The sequence below is a fragment of the Micrasema longulum genome, unplaced genomic scaffold (genome assembly GCF_059751315.1).
Source record: "Micrasema longulum isolate JH-2025_06_02 unplaced genomic scaffold, ASM5975131v1 h1tg000548l, whole genome shotgun sequence".
NCBI lineage: Eukaryota > Metazoa > Arthropoda > Insecta > Trichoptera > Brachycentridae > Micrasema > Micrasema longulum.
This window is the reverse complement of record NW_028277744.1, coordinates 893461-919732: the sequence shown is the minus strand read 5'-3', so window position 1 is coordinate 919732 and position 26272 is coordinate 893461. Positions and strand designations below refer to the sequence as shown.

The 26272-nt window shown below is 33.1% G+C and overlaps 1 protein-coding gene across 5 annotated transcripts in view; it reads left to right on the top strand.

The window, feature by feature from the left end:
- LOC148280716 (larval cuticle protein A3A-like) overlaps positions 1-26272 on the top strand; it is an 83475-nt gene that overhangs the window by 7916 nt on the left and 49287 nt on the right. For 3 of the 5 annotated variants that reach the window (XM_088227917.1, XM_088227920.1, XM_088227919.1), the window contains 2 exons: positions 3322-3580; positions 5718-5893. In XM_088227917.1, the coding sequence (XP_088084043.1) occupies positions 3322-3580; positions 5718-5893 (435 nt within the window). Of the gene's footprint in view, positions 1-3321; positions 3581-5717; positions 5894-18502; positions 18590-24080; positions 24721-26272 lie in introns of those variants that run through there. The other 2 variants (XM_088227918.1, XM_088227922.1) reach the window with 2 other exon arrangements.

Here is a 26272-nt window from a genome sequence, read left to right as displayed (position 1 = left end):
TATTTTTTTTATTTTTTACAAATAAAAAAATCTCGTACGTATGTACGAGTATTATTAAAGAGTGATTCCCATATAAATTCAAAATACGATATTTTTTTTTTAATAAAAAAAATAGATCGGTTCTTCTATGTCGCCAGGTAACTTTCCTTTCAACCGTCGATATGATCGGACTCGCTGAATTTGGTGTTTCAACGTAGTATCCTATGCACCATTTTGGGTGCGGATAAGGGAATGATGATGATCTGTCATTTGGTAGTTTAAGTAATCGATTAATATAATATTCCCAATTCTGCCTACGTTTAATCATCTGTTTTTTTTTTTCATTTTTAACTTTCAAACTTCCGATAACAGATGATAAAAGCCGTTCTATGTAATTTATGGAAACAGTTGAAAGATTCAGACTCCTTTGTCGCCTCAATCATGTAAAGAGGAAACGCAGTCTGAATTTTCCTCGAACAAAAGCATTTTCGTGTATTCTTCCTGGATTATGGCACTGGAGCAGTGATTTTTTTTAACGCGTCTCTATCATATGGCTGTTTTTATGAATTGTTTCTTGGGAGATCTAAAACCATCCAAAAACCCAGTTTTATCTGCCGTCTTTGGGTGTACAGTAAAAAAATACGATAAATATTTTTTTTAAAGTAAAAAATGTATAGAGACAGAAAATTTCATTCTAATTCTCTTTCTAAAAAATAACAACCAAATCGGTTTAGAATTTTTCGATTTGAGTAAAGCAAGATCAGTCCGACGTGCAATTGTGTTTTTTGCACAGTATCAAACAGCCATTTGCGAGAGAGTTGCAGAAACACAATGTTCAAATACCTATTCATCAAAATAGTTTGGCTCCGCGCACCCTCTTAAAGGTTCTTGGACCTACCAATGAGGAAAGCATTTCAAATTCTTGCAAAAAAATCTATCATCACTACTACTACTACTGCCATCACAACATTAACCCGTAGGGGTAGGCAGAGAGGATGGAACGCCACACAAGTCTATCCTGGCATACATTCCTAGCTTCTTCTACATTCCTTCGGTTCTGCCTGCTTTTGACATGACCAGATAGAAGATTTTGGTTTGTCTAATCATGCCACGTCTTCCTTAGTCATCCTCGTCCTACGTCACCGTTCATTCTCGCCATATCGTTGCTTCAGTTTGTTTTTCTCAAACATACTATTTTTGACGAAATTGAGTTTAGTGTCCAGGAGTTCTGAGAAAGCCTTTATTTATAAAATTGAAATTAAAAATATATGTTTTTTTTATTGTTTGAGGGTTTTTTCAAACGAATTTCATCTTATGTTGTCGTGATTATTTAGGCTTATTTTAGGAAAAAAAATTAAAGCTCTATTTCTGCAGATTTGTGTTTTGGTCTGTTGGATAAAAACGAACTGAAGTGACAATATATACCTGCTTTACCATTCTTTCGTTATCCGTTCGTTCTACATGCTCAATCCATCTCAGAGACTCTTTTTTAATCGTATCAATTTTACCTAACTCAGATTTGCACTCGCCTGATTTCTACATTTAATTAAAATCAACCACAAATAAATAAAAAATCAAATAATTTCAAACGGATACTCTCCGGAAAATTGTTAACTTAATTAACATAAACATCTACTTACCCAACAGTACGGTATGATAGGACAAGCATTATCAACACATTATCCAACTGTGTATTGTGCGGTAACCAGTTATTAGTTGACAATACAAAGTAACCTTGGCAGTGACTTTGAGTACATCATCATTTTTATTTAACTGTAGAAAATATCTCGACCAAATATGGAAAAAAATATATCATTAAGACGTACCGTATTTTGCGGACGATAAGATACATCGGACCATAAGACGCACCCCAAAATTTATATTTTTAGAAAAAAAAAATGTTTTGGACGATAAGACCCATCACCGGACCATAAGACGAGCTTTAATTATTTTAATGAATTTTCAGAGTAAAAAAGTGCGTCCATAGGGTCCGAAAAATACGGTAAATACAGCGCCTGTAGAACGCACCAGAAAAGGGAAATATTTATGAGATACAAATGTGGAAGTCTTGGCAATGGGGTGTTTTCTATGGGTTTTTTTTTAATAAGAAAAAAGTTACGATGGTAGCGGTATTAACATTTTTTTCGTGCGACATCGGATAAATTTTCTACAAGGGTTGCATATTTTGAATTACCCGAAAACGTGACGTTATCCGGCCTGTGGGACAAACGGCACGTATGACGTTTCGGCGCCAAACTTTTACGCAATGTTTATTAAAAGCTTAGTCGGCGGTCGTAACGCGCGACGTCAAAATGACGTGATGCCAACTAAGAGCCGTTTTGTATATGCTCATTTTTAAACCCGAAAATTGTTAATGAAAACTCATTTTGAATACATTAATAGTATATCATTAGCATCATTAGCATCGTAAAAATCCGCTCTAAATACATATATTACGTTTTTAACTTAATTCCCGACTTGTGAAAATGCCCTATTAACTCTCGAAAAGATTTATTTGATCGAATTATTTCACAAACTAGGTAATGGCTAAAAACAATTTTCAAATTTTTGGACCTTTTCTTGGACCAGTTAGTTTTATTACAATGTTGTGAGATTATTCAAATGTTTATAAACATATGACTGGATTTCACCCCATAGGGAGTCATTAAGATTAACAAATTACAACATCCACAGCACGTATCGCCTCCGCTTGATGACAGTTGTCACCGAAGTTTGCTGCCTCCGCTCTCTTAATAAAGTCAAACCACTACACACCCAAGAATTTTCAAAGACTTCAGAAATACAAAACTTAAAAAAGTTATTGCGCTGAAAATACGATAGGTGAACTTTTTTTTAAAATTTTGGCTTAGTATAATAGTCTATTAACAAATTGTTTTTTTTCAAAAAATCACTGACTATCCTTTTTAGGCTCTAACAATGGACGTTTTATGTTTACTCACATACCTACTCGTATGACTATAAATACATATCGTTTATTGATTGTAAACCATAATAAATAAAATTCATCATCATCATCCTTTCCGCATCTAATGGTGCATAGGGCACTGCATTGGTACACCAATTGCATCGTATATTGATCATTTTCGTTACATTAAGGTAAAATGATCAGTTTTACGCTTCAGGTACCAGTCCAGGGACTATGAAATATTCTAGTGTGAAAACACCCTTTTAAATAAATATTTCATATCAACCATGTCGGGAATCGAACCCGAGACCCCTTGCATGGTAGGCTAACGCGCTAACCATTAGACCACAAGGCCGACGAAATAAAAGAGAAATAAAATTAAATGTACATCATTTTTCCTATTTCTTTTTCTTCAGCTAGACTGGGTATGCGACGACAACTGGAAACCAGCTCTGGGTCAGTCGACCTTCTTCATTGGCTCCGTACTGGGCACCCTGGCGCTGGGCATTCTGTCCGACCGCGTGGGTCGGCTGCCCGTCCTGTGTATAGCCAACGGCCTGGCCTTCTTGGGGAACATGGCCACAGTCTTCACGAACTCCCTCACCAGCTTCGCCACGTGCAGACTCCTGTCTGGACTTGCTACTGACAGTAACTTCGTCATGATGTACATCATTGGTGAGTTAAAACCCTCGATTTGTTTTTTTAATTATTCATCTCGCACCCCCAGAAGTACACCGTGGTGTGTATAAATTATTTTTTTTTTGCTGGAGATTAATCAAAATGTAAATGCCATTATAATGTCCCGTATTTTTGGAGTATTTCCTCATTTAACTTGTAAGATAGCGTACTTTTAGGACCACAAGACGCTTTTATTTGCTCTGAAAATTTAACTCCGATGCCTCTTGTCGCCCAAAATATTTTTTTTTTCTAAAAATTGATAGATATATTTTGGGGTGCGTCTCATGGTCTGATGCGTCTTACCGAACGCAAAATACGGTATGTACACATAAGAAAAACGCTGTAACATAATATTTATTGCATTGAAAATTGGATACAAAAAGTTTTTTTTTCACGCGGTAAAAATTAAAGCATTTAATTGTCAAAGTTTCTTCAAAATTTATGAAAAAGTTATTATAAATACATTTTCAGGCGTTGTCTAGTATGTAGGTGAAATAATTCAATTATATGAATCTCACCCGCAACAATAAAGGTTTAAGCTTTTTAACTTCATAAACGTCAACGGATGGAAGGATCGAAGGAATAGAGGCAGAATGGTGAATGTTACACAGTGTATAAAGTGGCCACTTAAACCAGCTAATGGCAGGTCATAAGCCCTGTGGATGCCTAGACTTTATTTTTTTCTATTAAAAAATCTTTATCTATGTTGTATTATGGTAATATAAATACGTTCTAATAAAAATGAACTACTTTAAAACGTCATAGGTTCTCGTCAAAAGCCGTTAAGAATAGCCGATCAATTATACGTTGTGATAGATTTTCTGTTTCCGGGAAGCAATGTTTAGCGTGTTTTCACACCTGTGGAATTATATTTTTTTGATGTCAGCTCAGCTTGCAAACAACAACTCGTGATGTCAAGCGGAAAGTAATTTAAAAATCACAAAACTTTAAAAAATCATAGCGATAACATGATACATGATTTTTTTAAATTGTCTTATTTCAATAGACAATCGAAAAAAAAAACATTAACTTCCTCATTGATTTCTAAAAATACTGAAGTTTGTGATAGATCTTGTTTAAAAAATGATTAGAGTTCTCTTGTTCTCTTTCTTAAGAAAGATAAAAAACGTGGTCAAACTGCATTCATAACTCAAATTTAGATTTACGATAGTGGACTTGTGTAATTTGTTTTAATTTAAATCACTGGTGCTCTAAAGGTTTGACTTTTTTACAACAGTTGCGCCTTCAAAACTGATTTTGTTTCTGGAAACTGAATTTAAATTGTGTTGTAGTCCCGTGGCTAGCATCTCGGACTCACGGTTTAATGGTCCGTTCAATCCCACTCTAACCCAACTTGATTCTCATTTTCTAATAGTGAACTCAAATATATATATTTTTCATGTAATAAAACTTTGAAGATCATTATTTCTTTTTAAAGATTTTATTATTAAATATTATTATTATTATTATCCGCCTTGTGGTGTAATGATCAGCGCGTTTGGGTACCATGCAAGAGGTCTCGCGTTTGATGGCCGACATAGTTGACATGAAATATTTGTTTGAAAAGTTTACTCTGGAATGTTTTATAGTCCTGGACTGACACCTGCAGCGTAAGACTGGTTAACTTACCTTCATTCAACAAAAAAAAATGGTCAAGATACGCTGTGATTGGTATATCAATGTAGTGCCCCCAGACACCATTATATGCGGAAAGGGAGTTATGATGTTTCAAAGCATGAAAGGTTTTAACATAAACGTGGGTAGACATCATTAACTAATTATTTATAACAATATTAAAGTAGAATGTTTGTAAAGAGTTCTGTTAGTTTAATAGTATGTATTTCATATTGAATAGTGTTGTGGTCTCGTGTATAGTGTTATTGACTCACGATCAGAGGTTTGAGGTTTGATCCCCGTTCTTTAAAACTCGTTAAAAATGTCCCTAAGATGTAAATAAGATTACAACTATTTAATTTTTTAGTAAAAAATAGTTTTTCTTTTTAAAAAGGTCTGGGTTCTGGTACAAAAGGGAGGTAGGCAAAAAAAAAGGCACTAGGCAAACACGACTTTAATTCGCATTGTAAATCATAATTTCACTATTTTCGTCTATTTTCTATCATAAATAACCTTTCAGTAATGGAGTACGTCCGGCCCAGCATGAGGACATTTGGCCTGAACCTGTGTATCGGGGTATTTTACTGCCTCGGCTGTGTGCTGGTGCCTCTATTGGCCATCTTCCTGGTCAACTGGAGACACTTCCTCCTTGCCACCACTCTCCCGTTTGCATTGGTTGTCCTGTACTACTTTGTGGTGAGTGGATTTGTCAATTATATTTACAGATATCTATTTACACGTATAGGTAATAAATAGGCATTAAAACCTTTATTTTAAAAAACCTTAGACATACCTTCATTGTAGTGCTTTTTCAGAAATTAGAATAAAAAATCATCTATTAGCATACTATAGAAAAGCTAATTTTGTATATTTGGACAATTATAAAAGAGTGACCTATCATTATTATTTTCTTCTACCTATCAAAATTCATTATTTTCTTTCGCTGGCCACCATCAAATAAACTATTATACCAAAAATTTTTTTGCACCTTAATCACAATGGCCGTACTTTCGGTAATTACTAGCGCGATAAAAATTTCAAAATTAAAAAGGCTTTAGAACTTTTAATAGACGTGATAAACATATATGTAACGTAATGATTTTCAAGTTTAAATTCGATTATTTTCTTAAATTTCAATGTCATGCATTTGAAGTAAACATTTTAATGAACAATATACATAATGTTATTGATATTTTTTTTATATTTGATGTGTCTTGTATTTTTTTGTGTTTTTCTTTTTTCATCACAACAGACCAGGATGCGCAATTACAGTGGTGAATTATATAATCACATAACACCGTGACTTGAGGAAAATAACATTTTTTGTGCTCTAACCGGGAATCGAACCTTCCGTTCGTGAGTCAAGCGTCTTAGCCGTTATACCACGGACGCCGACAATGCGATGATTTTGCTTTATTCCAGGGCAAAATTATAGTTCTAGTTTTAGGGCAAACCGGGTTGTGGTCCCGTGGTAGTATTGTGGACTCCCGGGCCAAGGGTCCGAGGTTCAAATCCCACTCTACCGCAACTTGATTTTCATTTTTTCAGCACAAGTTATTTACAACTTTTAGGAAATGGTCTGAAAATTGGAATATTTGAGTAAATAGTAAGATAGTAAGTATTTCTCTTTTTATTAAAAAAAAAAAAAATAAAATAGATTGTCGATTAAACGACGTTTTTAAATCGTAATTTATGAAGAAAATATAATACTTTATTTTTGACAATATTATTTTTATGCACATTTAAAAGTTAACTAATGAAGACAAAAGCAGGACAGTAGAAAATGGACTTAGACACTACAATTACTTACGGACCACTTAAAAAGTTATATTAAATACAATCAAAATTATGACTGTACTAACCAGACGAGATATAACATGACTTGACTTTATAATATGTGTAAAATTTAACCCTAACGGATTTTTTTTTTTTTTTAAATGTTACCAAAACAACTTAATATTTCAATGTGTCATATTTTAATATAAAATACATGAAGTAAATCATTATGATTAAGGTCATGAACGTTAAATCACGTTAAACTTGTGAGTTGTGATAATGACATTGACATTTTCATTTTACTGATAACTACATTAACTAGTCCATTTTTTTTAATGCAAAATAAATTCAATGTTGGTATCTATTACGTAAAAGCATGAGCTTATACTAATGAATTAAGCCGCAAAATATTTTTCAGTCTACACTCACTTAGAAGGTTGCAAAAATTCTTACCCATTAGTACTAAATGCACCCTTGTACAAGCATTACTACTACCCATTCTAGATTACGCTGATGTTTCCATGACTGATTTAAGCTGTGAGCAACTCGATAAACTTGAACGACTTCAGAATACATGTATAAGGTACATTTTAGGTCTTAGGAAATATGACCACATTTCTGATTATCGCAGGCAACTGAAATGGCTCAAAATTGGACAGACTATCTGAGACTATTGGAGAGACTATCGCTCCCTCTCACTTCTGTTTAATGTACTTCATAGTCCTAACGCTCCTATATACCTGCGTGAAAAATTTCAACGCTTATCAGTTCATGGTTTACCTCTCTTCTTCTCAAGGCACTCTCTTAATACCCATCCACAATTCCTCTTTCTTCTCTAACTCATATAGTGTCCATGCGGCTCGACTGTGGAATCATCTCCCACCCACCATCAAAGATGTTACTACATTATTTCTGTTTAAATTACGTCTGAAAAAACATCTCCCTTCTCTTCTCTCTTCTCTCTCTCTTTCCTCTTTTTTCCTTTTTCCCATTGAGTAATAGTTTCGATTTAAGGTAATTTATAAACAAATACGTTTATTTATATTTTTATACACTTTTAGCTTTTTAATCTTTTTTTCTATTTAATATGTTCTGTAACTTGAATTATAAAAATAAAACTTTTATTTTATTGGTTGGTTGAAAGAAATTGCCATTTGGCAATAAGCCCGCCAATGTACAAATAACATTATGTACAAAATGTAAAATAAATAAATAACGAAGTCAATCCGCCGAATATACAGTACACCAGATCCTTGTTTTACACTGTTTCAAAATAACACGGTCTCAAATTTAATGAAAAACATTTTTGAGCATTTATTAAAAAACAAGGAAATTCGGATCTTCGGGCCTCGTGTAATATGCCCTACGGGCCTCGTGTAATTCGCCTTCCGGGCCTCGTTTTTTCGGTCCAACGGGCATCAGTTGGTCCGCTCTTTGGGCCTCGGTTGTTTAGAACAATACAAATATGGACCTTTTGGGCTTCAGAATGATTTTTTTGCTGTTCGGAGCAGTCTAAATATAGTAAAAAGAATTATCACACTAATATTACAGAAAAAATATAGCACAACTCCAATAGATTATAATTTTAGTGTTAAAAATGGAAGCGTCTCTATCCGTAATTCATTTTTGTCTTTATATGTGTCTTATACAAACATTATTTTTAAATATTGTTCTCTCTTTATTGACATGCATTTGTGAACGCCATCTGTGTGATATTGCTAGTAACAAAACTTATATAATTATTGAACACACGTTGTTTATAAATAATTTATCTTGAAAGAAAGGTGGGCGACTTAATATATGCATAAGTGAAACGTAACTTAATTTATACATGTATAATTAAGTTCTAATAAATCGTCATCAATATTGGCAATCACGAATAAATAATATAATATTTTTATTGAAATGATTATTTTATTTAGCTTTTTTTATATTTATTTACCATGATTAATTATGTATCTCATTTATTAATTTATTTATGCATTTAAAATTACACTCGTTTACAGATTAATGAACTTATTTATGCTTTTTAAGCTAAGTCCGTGTTAAGTCATATTAATTGACAATAATAAAAAATACATGGTAAAATAAGTTTAATTTAAATAACATGTGATGCAATAGAATGACAATTTTAAAAAATAAAGTATGTATAATAAAGAATAAAACATGAAATAATAACATTACAATGAAGATAACATAATAAATGATAAAATATAAATATTAAAATATAAATTATATAAATTTAGCTACATACATAATCAAATATACAAAATAATAGAATCATTTATATTAATTGAAAATATTATAAAAACGTAATTATAATTGAGATATGGTTTAAAAAGTAAGAAATTAATGTAATAAATAACATAGCAAATACCAGTGAGTACTATGGTAAATAATGAAAAAACATCAAAACAAATATTCAAATATAACTAACTAACTAACTAACCATCACGCCATTTCCCCAGAGGGGTAGGCAGAGAGGATAGAACGCCACACCACTCTGTCCTGGCACACTTCCTTTGCTTCCTTCACATTCATACATCTTCTCATGCACGCACGTCGATTATTCCGACTTGATTATTCCGACGTCGATTATGCCAATATTCAAATATATTATTTAAATATATCGCTAAATGAACAAGTATTCCTATTTATAAATATTCTGACTTTATTTTATTTATTTATTTATTAAGTAAGATTAACATACATAGGTACTTGCATATTTATATATATTGAAAAGAAAAGAAACAAAAAGAAAGAAAGGAACAGATATCAATTCACATTTTATCGATAGTTGCGCGGTACGGTCGATAATGGAGAAAAATCACAGACTACGAATACCGATAAAAATATATGAAATGGATTTACAATAATTAATTTTATGTTCAAAATCAATATGGATATTGTGGAGAAATGTTTTAATACATAAATTTAAAAAAGAAATTTAATAAAAATACGTTAGTAGAAAAACACATGTTTGGCCTTGGCAGTTGTGACGTCAAGATTTGTGACACTGTTCTAAACAAATTTGAATTGGCAGGAACAAAAAAACATGAATGGTGACGTAAAAGGGGCGTGGCCAACGGAATGTCCGTTTTTGCGGGAATCTAAATTTACAAATTAAAAAAAAAATTGTGCTACTAATTGACAACAAATTTTTTTTTTTACTGGACAGTATTTCATAGACCTTTATAACTTTAAAAATGTTTTAAAAAAACGTTATGTTTCCCTATTATGAGATTATGACGAACATTGGTTTGTATGTTCCCGATAATTACATATCTAAGATAGCGTCAGCATATATTGTTTCATATTCCGATATACAGGACCAACCTCCTGATGATTATGCCTGTTGGAAGGGCTACCGCTATGCTGAACAACATCGCTCTGGATGTTAATCTGTTTCATGTATCCGAAGGGGTTTTCCGGAGCAGGATTCTCTTACTATTTTGATAAGAGCCTATTTATGTATTCTTTGTTTTTTTATAACATTTACGTCTTGAATTTTAGTTTGTAATGCATATATTATTTTTTTAAATGAAATAAATTTAATATATGTGTATACAGTTTTATTTTACATTTGTAATTCACAATTCGTCGCCCAACTAGACAATAGTCTGTTACAGAGCTAACAAATTGTGAATTGACTGGTTTGTAATGGAACATAGTAGTTATAATAAAGGTATAAACAAGAAAAATTACACTAAGCACCAAGGAAAAATTAGAAATAAATTTAATGTTAGATAAACTAAAATTTCATGTTTGTTTTTAATTTGTGTATAAAATTGTAAGATTCAATATGTCCATGTGTTTATAATTTTCTCAAACTGAACGGTTTTGGTAGGTAGGAAGGAATTGCCTTAAGGCAATATGCCCGCCCGTAAATGTATATATATTGTTTATGTATATAAAGTGTCAAATAAATAAATAAATAAGTAAATAAATAAATAGCCTGGAGTATGTAATTTCTTTTTTTAAATCCTGTGCAGCAATGTCGCCCTCGTGGTGTAGTGTTCAGCGCGTTTGCTTACCATCCAAGAGGTCTCGGGTTCGATTCCCGACATGGTTGACATGAAATACTGATTTAAAAAGTTGTTTTCACACTAGAATATTTCATAGACCCTGGAGTGATACCTGAAGTGTAAGACTGACCGTCTAGCTTTTATGTAACAAAAATGATCAAGATACGCTGGAATTGGTGTACCAATGCAGTGCCCTATGCACCATTAGGTGCGGCAAGGGAATAATAATGATGTGCTGCAATCCATTTGGTTATATTTACTTTGAACGTATTAAAGCTGTTTGTGGTTTTCAAACTTCCTGTGACTACGTCAAATATTGAAAATTAAAATACCACTCTAATGTAACCTTTAACTTTTTAAGGGCATTTTATTCGACAATAATTACATAAATATCATCATCATCTTCAAAACCTAGTTCGTATCTGGTGGTGTGTAGGTCACTGCATTGGAAAAATACACGCAGCGTATCTCAACCGTGTGTTACAGGATGGTAAGGTGATTAGTCTTACGTTTCAGGTGCCAATACAGGGACAGAAAAGTATTAGTGTCAAACTACCTTTAAAAAAATATTTTACGTCGACCCTGCCAGGAAGCCAGGGCCTCGAACATGGTAGGCAAACCGACCACTACCCTACGAGGTGGAATTTTCTCTACTCGATTTCCTTTTTTTAGAATTTTTACCTAAGACTAGCTATCGAGTCGAAAACAATTGCCCGGTACACTGCTTCTATTTGACATGCATAGCTGTATTCCTCATATGCCCGGACACAGAAAAAAAATGTACACCATAAAAAAAACCCATAAACCTATTTTTTTTTCCTTATTTTTTTAATTTTTGCTTACTTCTTTTTCACCGATATTAAACATTTTAAAGCATGTAAATAATTTGTTCTTAATTTTCTTTTCTACCCGCTTGTAACGAGTATTAGTATAGCCACGGGTATATTGATCAATTAAAATGTTTTAACAATATTTATCTGTATTTATATTCCTACTATTTATACGTAAGAATGTGTATTTGAATGTGCCGAATGCTATTCATTGTTTCTTACTTTATGTATGTATTTTATCAATGTACCACACTTGTAAAAGACCTCCGGGCGTTAATGTGAATAAAATAAATAAAAATATTTTTAAAAAAAATACATATATATATACAGGGTGTTCATTAAAACCCTGTCACATTCGAAATCACGATATCAATATGAGCAAGAAGACATATTGGCATATTAAAATATTTTTTGGAATGAATTTTTTTTTTAAATATCAAAAAAAAGCAAATGGTTTTAATTTATTTTTTTAGTATTTTATTTTTGAAAATTTTCTTTGTTCAAAATATTTTTTTAAATATGCTAATATGTCTTCTTGCCCATTCTGATCATCGTGGTTTCAGATGTGAGAGGGTTTAAATAACACCCTGCATAATAGGTGCTTAGGTTTTCACAGTCACTGTTATCAATACGTATCTTTTTCATTCATCCGGAAACACCCAAAAAAGATACATATCAAAATAAGTATATTTTTTTATAGGAAATTTATTGATCTGTTTCGTCTTCTAAGAATACCGGTGAAATACTTGGATAATTATTTTATAGTAAAAAATGTTTACTGGAGTATAATACCGCATTTTAAACAAATATTTCATTTCGACCTAGCCACGAATCGAACCCGGGACCAGAGTACTTTTGATTTTTGGATTTTTGTTATATTTCACACAGAGAACTAGGTAAATATTTTTTATTCGCCCGGGAACGAACAAAAGCATGTTTTAGGAAAGATAAAGGAAATCACCCAGCATCCATACATTTTTGGGCTAATTTTGAAAGTGCCGGCAATCTAAATTTAATTTAATATACTAATAGAGTATAACAAAATAAATCCTTTTTATTATTAGACAGTTTATAGTCAAATTTTTTTATCAAGTTAGTAGATATATTTGTTAGATCAGGAGAACTTTTTTATGTGTTCTCACCGGGAATCGAAACCAGAACCTTCCGTGTGTGAGTCAAGCGTCTTGACCACTACACCACGGAGGCCGCCTTATTTTTATAATGCACGTGAGACTAAAATGCAATTAACTACTATTACACCATTTTGTATAACACTTTTGACAAAACAAAACTGCTTTACATCTATGTTGAGTGATACTTTGAGGCTAAATATTCTAACCTAAATATAATCTCAGAGAATTTATTTATTTATTTATTCACACTCTTTATCAAAATACAATTCCATGTTCACTTTGCCCAGCTAACAAGGGTACATACCCCGTTCCAAGCTAGGCAATTACATTTTAATATATTATAATAGTTAACAAATTAATATAGAGCACAGACAAACAAAATATAAACTTATTCGGATACACATTTTGATTCATATACATACAGACATACACATACAGATATACACACATAGACTTAGAACTTCGGTATATTAATAAAAAATGTTTATAATGCTAAGTTCTATTTAAATAACGCGTTTATATTTGTTGGCCGGCAAAATAAAAACTAGCGCAATCTGGGTGATCTTCATTAATTTAAAACTAGAATCCTTTAACTGTGTTACATTCAAAAATATACAATATGTATTCCGTTAGTAATGAGATTTAATCCGCACTTTATTCCGGTAAGTTTCTTCACTATGACATTCCTATTACGTCTTAGTTAGTTTGTATAGTTCATTACTACAATAGATAAATCTCTAAGCGTCATTTAACACTGAACATTCGACGGACAAGAATTGTCAATCTTGTATCATTCAAACATGTTGCAAATATGTTTCGCTGTTATTTTATGACAAGTTATTAATGTTTTAACAAAGAATTTAGGTTAACAGTTAACGCGAGAGGAACTAATAGGTTCCTTTATACGAGCATATATTATTGATATAATAAAGTATCATTCACACGTGGACAATACAACAGATATGACAGTTGACAATACTGTCTTGTCCTAGCTCCGCGAACAGTCTCGACCGCGCAGGACAGCAGGCTTATTCTGTCACAATTTCGTTTCGTAAGGTAATTTCGCACCTTTAGAACGAAAACGACCGAACTAAAAAAAAACTTAAAATGAGTTAAGATCATTAAACTACTTCAATGAACATTATCCATCTTTCTGCAACAAATGCAACATTCGGGAGGAATAGGACAAAACCGTAACATCGATCTCTTTGTTACTCAGAATTTAGGTTCCGTGTCAGTACGGAAGCGACGCTATTAGTGTTGTGTTTATATTGCCGTGTGAAGGACGCGACGCAGATAAACATGTAGTGACGGAAAGCCGGTTGAGTCGATTTTATTCCAATACAAATGACAACATTACTTTATTAAAAAAAATATTGAAACCAATTTAGCTTTGTGATTGTTTCGTTCTGACTTACCGATAGCCTTAGTGACTTATGTAAGTTTATGTCATTTCGTGAATAAATAAAAAAATGTGTTTGGTTACCTGATAAAAATAATGTTATTATCTTATTTATCAAATTGCATTTGTTTGTTTGTTTTTTTTTCCATCTATGACTTATTACATAAATGTCTTGTTTAAACTTATAATAATTTATTTATATTTCGCCTTTTTTTCACAGATTCACAGCTAAATGTCTTCGGTATAATTTTAAAATCAAAATTTGGTGCTTACTTCTAAAAATACGAAACAATCGACGAAAGAATACGAAAGTGTCACAATTTACATTCTTCTTTTGAAGTTTCCCAAAAAGTTAATTTTTTTAGTTGAGTCGTTTTCGTCCTAAAGGTGCGATTTGTTCGTCATGTATCCATCTCACTCTAACGCAATCAAAATTGTTTTTCACTCTCGTTTCTTCTCATACGACCGAATGCGTTTACGAAACGAATTAGTTACAGAATAAGGCCACAGAACTCTGAGACGATACGAAAATTCAACTGCAGTCCACACGTGAGCGCTGCTAAAATGAATACATAACTGCGTTTATTACGAGCGAGTTCGCGAAAATTAATATTTATTTTTTACCAAAATGTATCGGAATTGTTAAAAAACGAACTACATAATAAAAGGGATTTTTTCTGCCTCTATTTTCGGCAGCAAAATACGCGGGAGCGACGCGCTCGCATCGAGCAAATCGCTGTAGTCATAAGGTCCCGAACATGCGCGTTCACACGAGGACAATGCGGCCGCGCGCGGTAGGGAGGGTAATCATTGTACGGAGATAGCCTGCCCGTCTATCTTCGTGATAATGTATCGAAACAAGGTTTTGTCCTATAAATTGCTGCTTACACGAATTCACTTCCCTCTTTTCTCAATCCAATGAAGTACATATTATGTACATCTGGATTACTTTCTTTCAGTACAAAGATGCTAAGACTACCAGATTTGAGAGAGTTCTTTCGGGCAGCTTTTCTCGTTTGACAACGTGCAAATTTTCCGTGTATGTGGGCACCGCAAAGGAGACTTATGTCCTCAGATGCGGTGTGCGGTATGTGGTGGGCAAGCTGCTTACACGAGGACAATGGTCGAGTCCTAAGTAATAACATGAAACCTTTTTGAAACTTCTCGAAGAAGGTTCTTTTTTTCAAATATTACTGTACTGTTTAACTAACCAAATATATTTTTTAAAGTACATACTTCTCGTTCTTTTGACGTCACTATGATTTTTTTTAATAATATATTAATGAAATAATCGCCATAAACTTCTAAATTTTCACTTCGGCCTTGATGTCTTAAGCACCCATTATATTTTTGGTATTATGTTCGTACATTTTAGAAAAGTTGTGCATTTATATTTTCGTATTTTTATAATTGATTTATTTCAAAACACACTTAGGTTTTAACATCACGGTTTACTCAAATTTAATTGTATACGTATTATACAAATACGAATCACTGTACAAAAATAAAAATTAAAAACACAAAAATAAAATTCAAATAATTCATAAATTTTGCAATTACTGATTCTTTTCTGGAACATATGTCTTGATTATAAGCGGTAGGGTATACATTAAATCTAAATCAAAACTGAATTAAAGATTTAGAATGAACAACTTCAGCCCTACGGAAATTTGGATACGAAAAAATGTTTTCTTGCGCTGGGAAAAATTAAGAGCATTATACTGTACTGAAAAGTTTCTAAAAAATGTTTGAAAAAAATAATCAAAAATATTATAATTAAAACGCACTACTTTGAACGACGTCATTGGTTCATGTGAACCAACCAATGATATGAGAGCCGTGAAGGATATCCGGTTTAAAACTTTAAAAAATCATGCTGATAATACGATGTATTTACAAAAATAAAAAATTTGCTGAATTTAATAGTCCATTAACAAATAAAATAAAAAAACTGAACTTCTGAAATATTTTATAGCCGCTGCATGCTAGTGATTGGTGAGTTCAATTAATAATTAGTACAATAATGATGCCTATGAATAAAAAAATATAGTTTAATTAGTCTATGTGGGAGACGAAAATTTATAAAACACAACAATTTAGAGCAATTTATATATAAACAAGAGGTCATTTCGTCGCCGTTCAGGCAAAGGTTCCTAAAGGTTACTAACCCTAAAAAGATCAGTTTTATGAGTTAAATATTCTATTCAGGCGTAAAATTTTGTTTTTTAAGAGGCAAACGTCACTAAGGTAACTGAGTAAGAAAAAAGTTGCGAAAATTCGAATTATTTGTGTTTTTACCATGTGACTTTATATTATTTTACATTATAAAATTTTTTTTTTAAAATTAAAAAAATATTTCTTTAAATAAAAATAAAATTTTAATTGCAACATAATAATTATTATTTACAATATTTTCCGCAATATACAAGCAAAAGTCACTTTAACATATCTTAACCGCCTTGCCTCATTAAAAACCTTCCAAATATTTTTATATATTTCGGAAAAAAATGTTAAATGTGAAATTTAAAAAATATACATAAATGAATTACGTTGTGGACATAAAACCCCCGAAACATTAAAATCTGATTGTTCCTTCATCTCCAAATTTTTAAATTGTGTTTTCCGAAATTGATGTTTTTTTGGGTTGGTGATTTTTGCCTGAACGGCGATGATTTAATATTCTCCGGCTCGATGGTAATGGTAGATTTTAATACATCAACAATAATTTAAATTTAGTGTATCTCAAAAACTTTCTTATGTCCTTTGAGATATTTTAAAAAACAATAAAAAAACAAAGAGCGTCCAGGATCAATGGTGTACTTAAGGTCAACAGTTTTAAGTCATAAATGTGTAACAGTAAACTTATCGCAATATTACGAATATTGATTGAGTGATATGGTTTACAGTGAAATTATTATGATATAACAGAATTAAAGTTATTTTTATGATTGAGTGCTATAAACTTGTATAATACGCGTGTGGCTATTATTGTTATAAAGAAAGAACGTGAGTTAATGCCGGAAATAATAGAGACGTTTATCAATCAATGATAAAGATAAAATGATCGAATGTTCCAGAAAATGCGCGATACCATCTGAATTCTGACTAACGTCAGTAAGGTTCGGTGGTAATGTCTCAATGGACTCTGAAATGTATCTCCGCCACTTTTCTTTGAATTAATTTGTCCACAAGAGGCGAACAGCAACACAACTTTCTTATGCAAACAGTACGGCACTGATACAACAAACGATACCATAGAAAGCCATGTTGATGACATCACAATCGAAATGATTACCGATGACGTCATAATATCTAAATCACCTGATCTAACTTATCTAAGCCCACATGAATAATAATTTGGGTAAGATCATTTTATAAAAATATTTATCAACATGTGGAAATTTTTCCCCACCAAATTAATGCTTTTTATTTTATTTGTATTTTCTTTTATTCAGGAAACATACAGAACAGTTACATAATTTTATATTTTACAAAGTTAGACTTAACTCTAATAGACCAGTGAAGTAACCATATTGTATAATAATTATATGTAAGGTTATCAATGAAAGTACAAAAAAAGAGAAGGAAAAAAACATAAATGGAAGTTGTTTAAAAATTTAAATTTAAGTAAAAAAGTTAATTTAAAGTTTGTAGTTAGTATTTACAAATGGATTTTTTTTTGTAAAAGTAATTAAATGTTAAGAACTAATATAAATACTGAAAAACTTGCTCAGATGCAAAAAAAAAATACATTTTCAAAATGGAAAAACGTAAATATACACATACATATTTTATGGGATTCAAAGGTACGATGAGAATAATCTTTAAATGAAATATGAGACAATATATTTAAGTCAATTTAAAAACATCTTCAAAATTAATGACACATTATATTAAAAGCAGCAATATATTGATTTTATATACATATACAATATAAGTAATTAAAAGCATAAAAAAATGTCGATGCAGCAGTTTGCAAAACATGTCAATGCGGCAGCTTTGTATGAATAATACAAAACACTTATTTTAGGAATCATGTTACAAATTTGTCGCGTTGTATTCGTCTATCGTGGACAAGTTCTCCTGCGAGTCGCCCTAGTGTTGGAAAAACGGGGGTAAGTGTGGAAACCCAAGGTGATCGTTAGTGTATATAACACGGACGGTTCACTACACAAGACAGAACATACTCCACCACCGACTCCTAACCAACAAAAATGGCGTTCAAGGTAAGCAGAGTGATTTCTAATTAATTATTCAGTGACATGTGATCCAGTGAGGTGACTGAGGATTTGTGAAAATAATTAACGAGGAAATTTGGTGCTCCCCGCAGTTTTATTATAAAAATGTTTTCTTGGATATAACAACACGTTTGTTTTTAAAAGTACGGCGAAACTTCACTCAAATGTAAATATTACGCGCATCCAATAAAATAGAGCTATATCTCCAAAAAATCTGTCTACAGAATAAAATACAAAAAAAGCTGTCATATCGGCGGCCTAACTTATAAAACTCATAAATCCCAAAGTGATTTTTTTTAAGGGGTGGGTAAAAGAAGTTTTTTATACATTTGTATATTAAAATAATGCAACACTGTACGGATATACAAGTATTTAGATTATTTGAGGTCTAATAAGAAACGCAAAAATACCATCGACCTAACTTGTAAAACGCGCATGTCTCAAAATTACTTTTGCGCAGGGGAGAGTAAAAACTGTTTTTACTTCAGTAGCGAAGTTTTTTTACATATTATTTTTAAGATAATTCAAGACAATACAAATATACAAGTTTTAGACATTATTAATTATTAGAAAGCCCAACAGAAAACGCCAAAATATCATTTTTGACCATTGATATATGTTAATACACTAGACGCGGCACTAAACCCTCGACTAGTGTTCCATGCCGGATAGGTTCCGGATCTTATATTGCGTTTCGGGGGAAATAGTTTTTTTCCTTGTATACGCTAAGTAAACATCAAGCAGTGCGAAAGGGCGTGACTTGCAACTTTGAATTCAGAGTAATTGACGGAAACAGTAAATCCTTTTTACTCTACTTCTCGTTTTGCAAGGCAATGTTGTTCAATAATTTTTAGAACGCGATTTCAAATTCACGTTATATTAAGCATCATCTCCATTAATTTATACCTGTGTTCTTAAATATTTGTGGACTTATAAATTAGGATGTGACCATTTGTGGATTTACGAGTTTTACATGTCAGGGTGACGATATTCTAAAAAATGAAATATTTCAAGCTTTGAGGTTTACTCGCTTGATAGCTGTATAACACACTACACTAACATTTACTTGAATGCCGCCAAATTAAAAATTAAAAACATATTACAATCAAGTTCTTTAAAAATGTTATAGCAATTTCAAAACAACTTAAAAAATATGACACATCGACTTGCTTTAAAGAGTGAAAAGATAAACATAAAGCGCTTTTCAAAGTGGTATAAATTTTACTACCACCAAGCCAGTAAGGAAGTAAACAACTCTTTAAATCAGTCAAAGACTAGTGAATTCTTTTACCGAAAATGTAATGTCTATATTGTTTTTTCAATGTTGCAATTAATATTTACCACGGTTCTAGTATTAAAAAAAACATTGAACGTGTCTTTACATTACATTTTACTTTTTTTGCACCACAACAGGCCAGGAGGCCTAATTACAGTGGTGAATTACATCACAGAGCACCCAGGCTTGAGAAAAATCACATTTTTAATGATTGTATTCTCACCGGGAATCAAACCCGGAACCTTCCGTGCGTGAGTCAAGCGTCTTGACCACTACACCACGGAGGCCGCCGGCCGTGTCATACGTTTTATATCACTATTCAAAGAGTTGAGACATTTTTATTTAGTTTTCTGACCCCCCGAGAAATTCTGCTTTTTGGAGTTATAACTCTATTATAATGGATGTTTCATATGAACACATTTTTAATACACACACTTCATATTATAAATTAGTTCGCCAACTTTATTTCCATTTTCTTATAGTGAGTTATTTACAACTCGTTGAAAATGGCACTGAAAATTAAATATTTGGGTAAATCATAAGAACGCAAATATTTCTTTAAAAAAAAAATACATATTTCTAATCCGTAAAACAACTAGGAAGAGAGGGTAGAACACTGAGAAACGTGCAAATAAAAGCGGGAATAAATCCGCAATGAATGATTCATTCCTTTATTATTCCATTCCCGTAAATAATTTATAGGGCAGTGTATTGATACACCAACTCAGTCCAGGGACTATAAAGTATTCCCCTGTGAAAATACCTTTTGAAATAAATATTCCATGTCGACAATGTCGGGAATCGAAGCCGAGATCTCTTGCAATAAGCCTACCATAACCTCGAAGCGAAAAAACTGTTTAAGCAAATTAAAACATTCAACAATGTTTGAGTATGTCAAAATGCTTGCAGACTGGAGTTATATTGCAACAGAGAGGGAAAACATTATTGAGAAGAGAATATGGACGTCCAGGCATTTACAGGGTTTATGATCTGTCATTGGCTGGTTTTAGTGGTCACTTTACACACTGTATAACATTCACCTTCTATGTTTAAAAACCCACATTTCCTCAACTCTTCCATCGGTTGACTTTTGTGAAGTAAAAGACCCGTAACCTTTATCGTGAGTGTGAGATTCACCCAGCTGAACTAATTCACCTACTAGGCAAAACGCCTGGGTAGTATTTCAAAAGCTCTCGCGGCTGTATTATCTCACGTATTTACATACAAAATACACAAGAAAAACGGTTTTCTCGTGCAGCGAAAGCAGTTCAGAATAGCACGCCTAAAAACAGTTTTCCAATTTTATACTTCTAATTATACCAGTTAGTTTTATCATAATATCCAAATGTTTGTAGATAATATCATTTTATCGTCATACATGCCTAGACTTCCATATTCCGTACTCAAAAATGTTTCCCCTCTCTGTTGCAACTTATTTCGATCTAATTAACTCCTTAGAGAGAAAATACTATCTGTCTACAGCTTTTGGGCATATTCAGAATATCTCCGTTCACACTGATCTCACATTTAGTTTTATTTTCATCCTTTTCAAAAACCATCACTTTCGATTTATCAACATTCATTAGCTGGTAGCTTTGCTTGCATACATCGTAGACTTTTATTACCAAGAATTGCAGGTCTTTTTTGCTGGTAGCAAGAAGCACGGCATCATCAGCATACAAAAGACAATTAATAGTTATACCACTCATTTTTGCTCCCATTATCAAATCTTTCAGCTTTTTCATACAGTTTCTCTAATCGTAAAAATTTAATATTCATAAGCAATTGATTCAATTATTTATAGTTGAAATCAAAAGTGATAATATTTTAAATCTAATTGCTAAAAACATGAAAAAACCATAGCTCATGCTCCCAGCGTGAGCGAAAGAACTGCTTCTGACGAAAGTCGACCAGCCACTAACTGGCGTCTGGGAGAAATACTAGAAACTTTCGACTCACGCGTGTGATGCGTGCAATTGTCTCTCTTGCTCCTGAATATACCTGTACTATCGAAAGTGAGACGTAAACAGTGTGTGAGACAATTATATAATAGGGTTAAGCTAGGGTTTCCTAGGACAGCGGTGCCCGTATTTTAACGGCCGTAGTGAACGGTGATGCAGTGGACAGCCGTCGTAAAGGTGATTAGAAAGTGGTTTTCTAGGAAAACGGTGTTAAATGGTGTTGATAACACCGTTTTCCTAGAAAACCACACTCTAGTCACCTTTACGACGGCTGTCCACTGCATCACCGTTCACTACGGCCGTTAAAATACGGGCACCGCTGTCCTAGGAAACCCTAGCTTTACTCTTTTACTACGTACACTGCAACATTCGACACATTGGTAAGCTTTCCATTGTATTAGTGATTTATCTCCGATTTTTGGTAAAATGCTTTTCCCATTAACAATAAGGATAAATTATTTAATAAAAATATTTTAACTGATTCGTAATTGTATAACGGAGGAATGACAAAAATCTTAACCAAAAATTTATTATTATTATGGATATATTAAAGTTATTAGATGCAACGTGTACTAGCTACACATCACTGGGAAGGGAAAGTTAAAAAGAAACCGTAATTATTTTTTTTTTTTTTTTGTAAACGATAGATCCCAGTTCTTACCAATTTTTGAAATATGTCAAACATTTTTTTTAAATTTGAAAACGTAAAAATATTTTTATTTTGTTCATTTTGATTAACTTAACCCCACCGTATGAATTATTTCTCAGGTGTCAAGATTTTTCTATAAATCAAAAATATTGACTGAAGAGATGAATCAAATGATGACGCGAAAAATCAATTAAATAATTAACATATTACAACAGAGATGAAGAACATTTAAGAGAAGGTAATATAGAAGTCCAGGCATCTACAGGGCTTATGACCTGTCAATGGCTGGTTTAAGTGGCCACTTTACACACTGTGTAACATTCACCATTCTGCCTATATTTGAACATCTATATTCCTTCAATTCTTTCATCTGTTGATGTTTGTGAAGTTAATATAAACAGCTCCCCAGGGAGTTGAATCCAGTCCTTGTCTACAAAAATTTGGACAAACTCAAAATATTGTTGATAAATTACCTGGTTCATGAAGAAGTATAGAAATTGAAAAAAAAATATTTTCAGGCGTTGCCTAGTATGTAAATGAAATAATTCAATTAGATGAATCTCACCCGCATAAATAAAGGTTTCAGCTCTTTAACTTAAACCCAGGCCACTTAAATCAGCTATTGACAGGTCATAAGCCCTGTAGATGCCTGGACTTCTATATTACCTTCTCTTAAATGTTCTTCATCTCTGTTGTAATATGTTAATATAAACTGCTCCCCAGGGAGTTGAATCCAGTCCTTGTCTACAAAAATTTGGACAAACTCAAAATATTGTTGTTCAATTAAATAAGATAAAGAAGAAAACCAAAAATCATTTTCTAGTGAAAATGCGGGTAGGTGTGGATTACGTATGAACCCGTTCAAGTACATCTTTAACTCTCCCTTCCTCCCGGTGATTCGTAGCTAGTACATATTGCATCTAAGAACTTAAATATCCATATATATTAAATACTGGATTAAGATTGTCGGTATTCCTCCGTTATACATTTACGTATTGAATGAAATAATTTATTTTTGAATAATAAATAATCATAGGGCACTGAAAAAGCATTTTGTAACAAATCAGAAAAGAATCACTAATACATTCAAAAGTTTACTAATGTGACGTATCTGGTACCCATATAAGAGTACCGAATATACTGTTGCCTCAAACACTATTTACGTCTCACTCTGGATGCTATATACTCGTAGGTATATTCGGGAGCGAGAGAGACAAATTCAAGCGTGACGCAGGCCATTAGCAAAGTGACCTGTACCACTGCTATAGTGCGCCAGTCGCCAGTTTTGCGCAGTTGCTTTCGGGGTTTTTTTAGAGACGGTCTCTCTTCACAACGGACGTTAGCCAATGATTTTTTGTGCTTTTAGTTATAAGATTCAAAGTATTGTTGCTTTTATGTTCAACTATAAATGATTGAAGTAATTGGCAATAATTATTTAATTTTTCCGATTTAAAATCGGTAATTTCCTGGTTGTGTATTAAACACTAACACAGTAACGCGCGGATGGTTTTGGCACAGAACGAAGAGGGTTGATTAGTATTTTGATAAATGCATTTTTTATTTATTTATATAATTAAAATTCCTCTATTTCAGTTATTCTTCTTAGCAGCTGTAGTGAGCATGGCCAGCGCCGGCATCATCGCCCAGCCCGGTCTAGGCTACTCCCCCCTCGGGTACTCCGCACCCCTGGCCTACGCCGCCCCTGTGGCCAAATATGCCGCCCCCCTGAGCTACGCCGCCCCCGTCGCCAAGTACGCCGTGGATGCCGACTACGACCCCCACCCCCAGTACAACTTCGCCTACGACATCCAGGACGGTCTGACCGGAGACTCCAAGAGCCAACACGAGTCTAGGGACGGAGACGTCGTCCAAGGATCCTATTCCCTGATCGATGCCGACGGTTACAAGAGGACTGTTGACTATACTGCTGATCCCCACAACGGATTCAACGCTGTTGTCCGTCGTGAACCTCTAGGACACGCTGTGAAGGTTGCCGCCCCCGTTGCCTATGCCGCTCCCGTCGCTAAGTACGCCGCCCCTCTGGCTTATGCCGCTCCCGTCGCTAAATACGCTGCCCCCCTGTCATATGCCGCCCCCCTGTCCTACGCCGCCCCCCATTCCTACTACCACTAAAATCATCCAACTACTAGTCCAAAAGAAACTCATTGACTTGTACCTTCACAAAAATAATTTATAATTTATGTTTTATTAAATAAATTTAAAAATTAACAGTCCTTTTAATTCGTAATTTACAATAATTTCGATGATATGGCTTTTATATTTAGGTTATATTTTTTTGAATTTTTATTTTTTTATTTTCAAGAGTTGTGAATATTTAAGTATTAGAACATTGGAATTAAGTTGTGGAAGAGCGGGTTTCAAACCTCAGTCCTTTGATCCGATAGTTCGCGACACTAGCCATCGTACCACAACCCGATTGTACTGTAAATATTCAGTCCCTAGACTGGACCTAAAGCGCAAGACTATTTTTGATATGGTACAATAGGAGTACCGATACAGTGCCCACTGGGTGCGGAAAGGGAAAATATGATGAGACTTAAGACCAACTTTCAATAGTTTTTTTTATATTATAAAAGTAAAAAATAAATATATTATAATAAATAACGATACATAATCAATAAAATTTCTACATTGTATCCACCGGCTCGCCATTTTCTTATATGCATTTCAACAAAAGACGGACGTCTTTATGACAGGTTCCAACATGTTAAAATACTTGGGGCCAATACCGTGAAATGCCAAAGAAGAAAGGCTGTTTTATTTTCAGTTACCCTGCTCGCTGTTCAAAGTGTTTTTAACCCCCCACGTCCCATTTTAAAATATATATGTGCGTATGTTTTTTTATGTAGATACTGGAAAAAATAATGAAAAACGTTTTTTTTTCGTTTTATTTTCATTTTTTAGGTACGTATACAGTATGCTACATCGGTCATAAATGTTTAAAAAATACAAGAATAAGGAAATCAAGAAATAACGTTTTCTGTAAACTTTTTTTTATCTTATACTGAAAGTTGGGGAAACAATTTTAACTTTGAAAAAATACAAAGAAATCACCATTTGTACGTTGGCTAAGTTAAACTTTTAACAGAAAACATGGAACTGACTTTTTGTTTCAAATTTTATCGATCGATTTTACCCTTGTGGCTATTTTTGAAATATCGACAGTTATACAGTATAATATACTAGTCGTCAAATTATAAAAATCGGTATGTAGAAATACATTCAATTTTATTATAAACATAGCAGTCTCGAAGACTTCGCGAAAGCGATGAACGCTTTCGCGACGTCTGGTAATTTCAAATTTGTGGTTTCCTCTCATTTCTATAAAACACTTCAAAGTTTTCATTAACTTTGAAGGATTTTTTAGAGAAGTTATTTAGCTACACGTCTTTCGATAACTAACAATTTATTAAGTGTGAGAAATTCTATTGGTATGATCGCAAGTGTCTGGTTTCCGGTATTACCTATTACTTCATAGTTAAACAAAAAGGCAATTAAAAAAACACAATCCAAGATCGTGTGTTCTCCACGATGCGGTGTGCGCAATGGACTGTGCGCAGTGTGTTTACATTTAAATTGTTGTGAAATTATCCGAAGATATTGTGAAGTCAAGGAGAGGATCGAAGTGGATATAAAAGAGAGGTGATTAGATGCTGCGTCAGTTTGGTTCTAAGTCTCGATCTGTACATCACGGTAATGGCTTTCAAGGTAAGAAGCATTACAATACAAAAAATAGTAAAATAAGATGAGTGCGCCGGAACTTC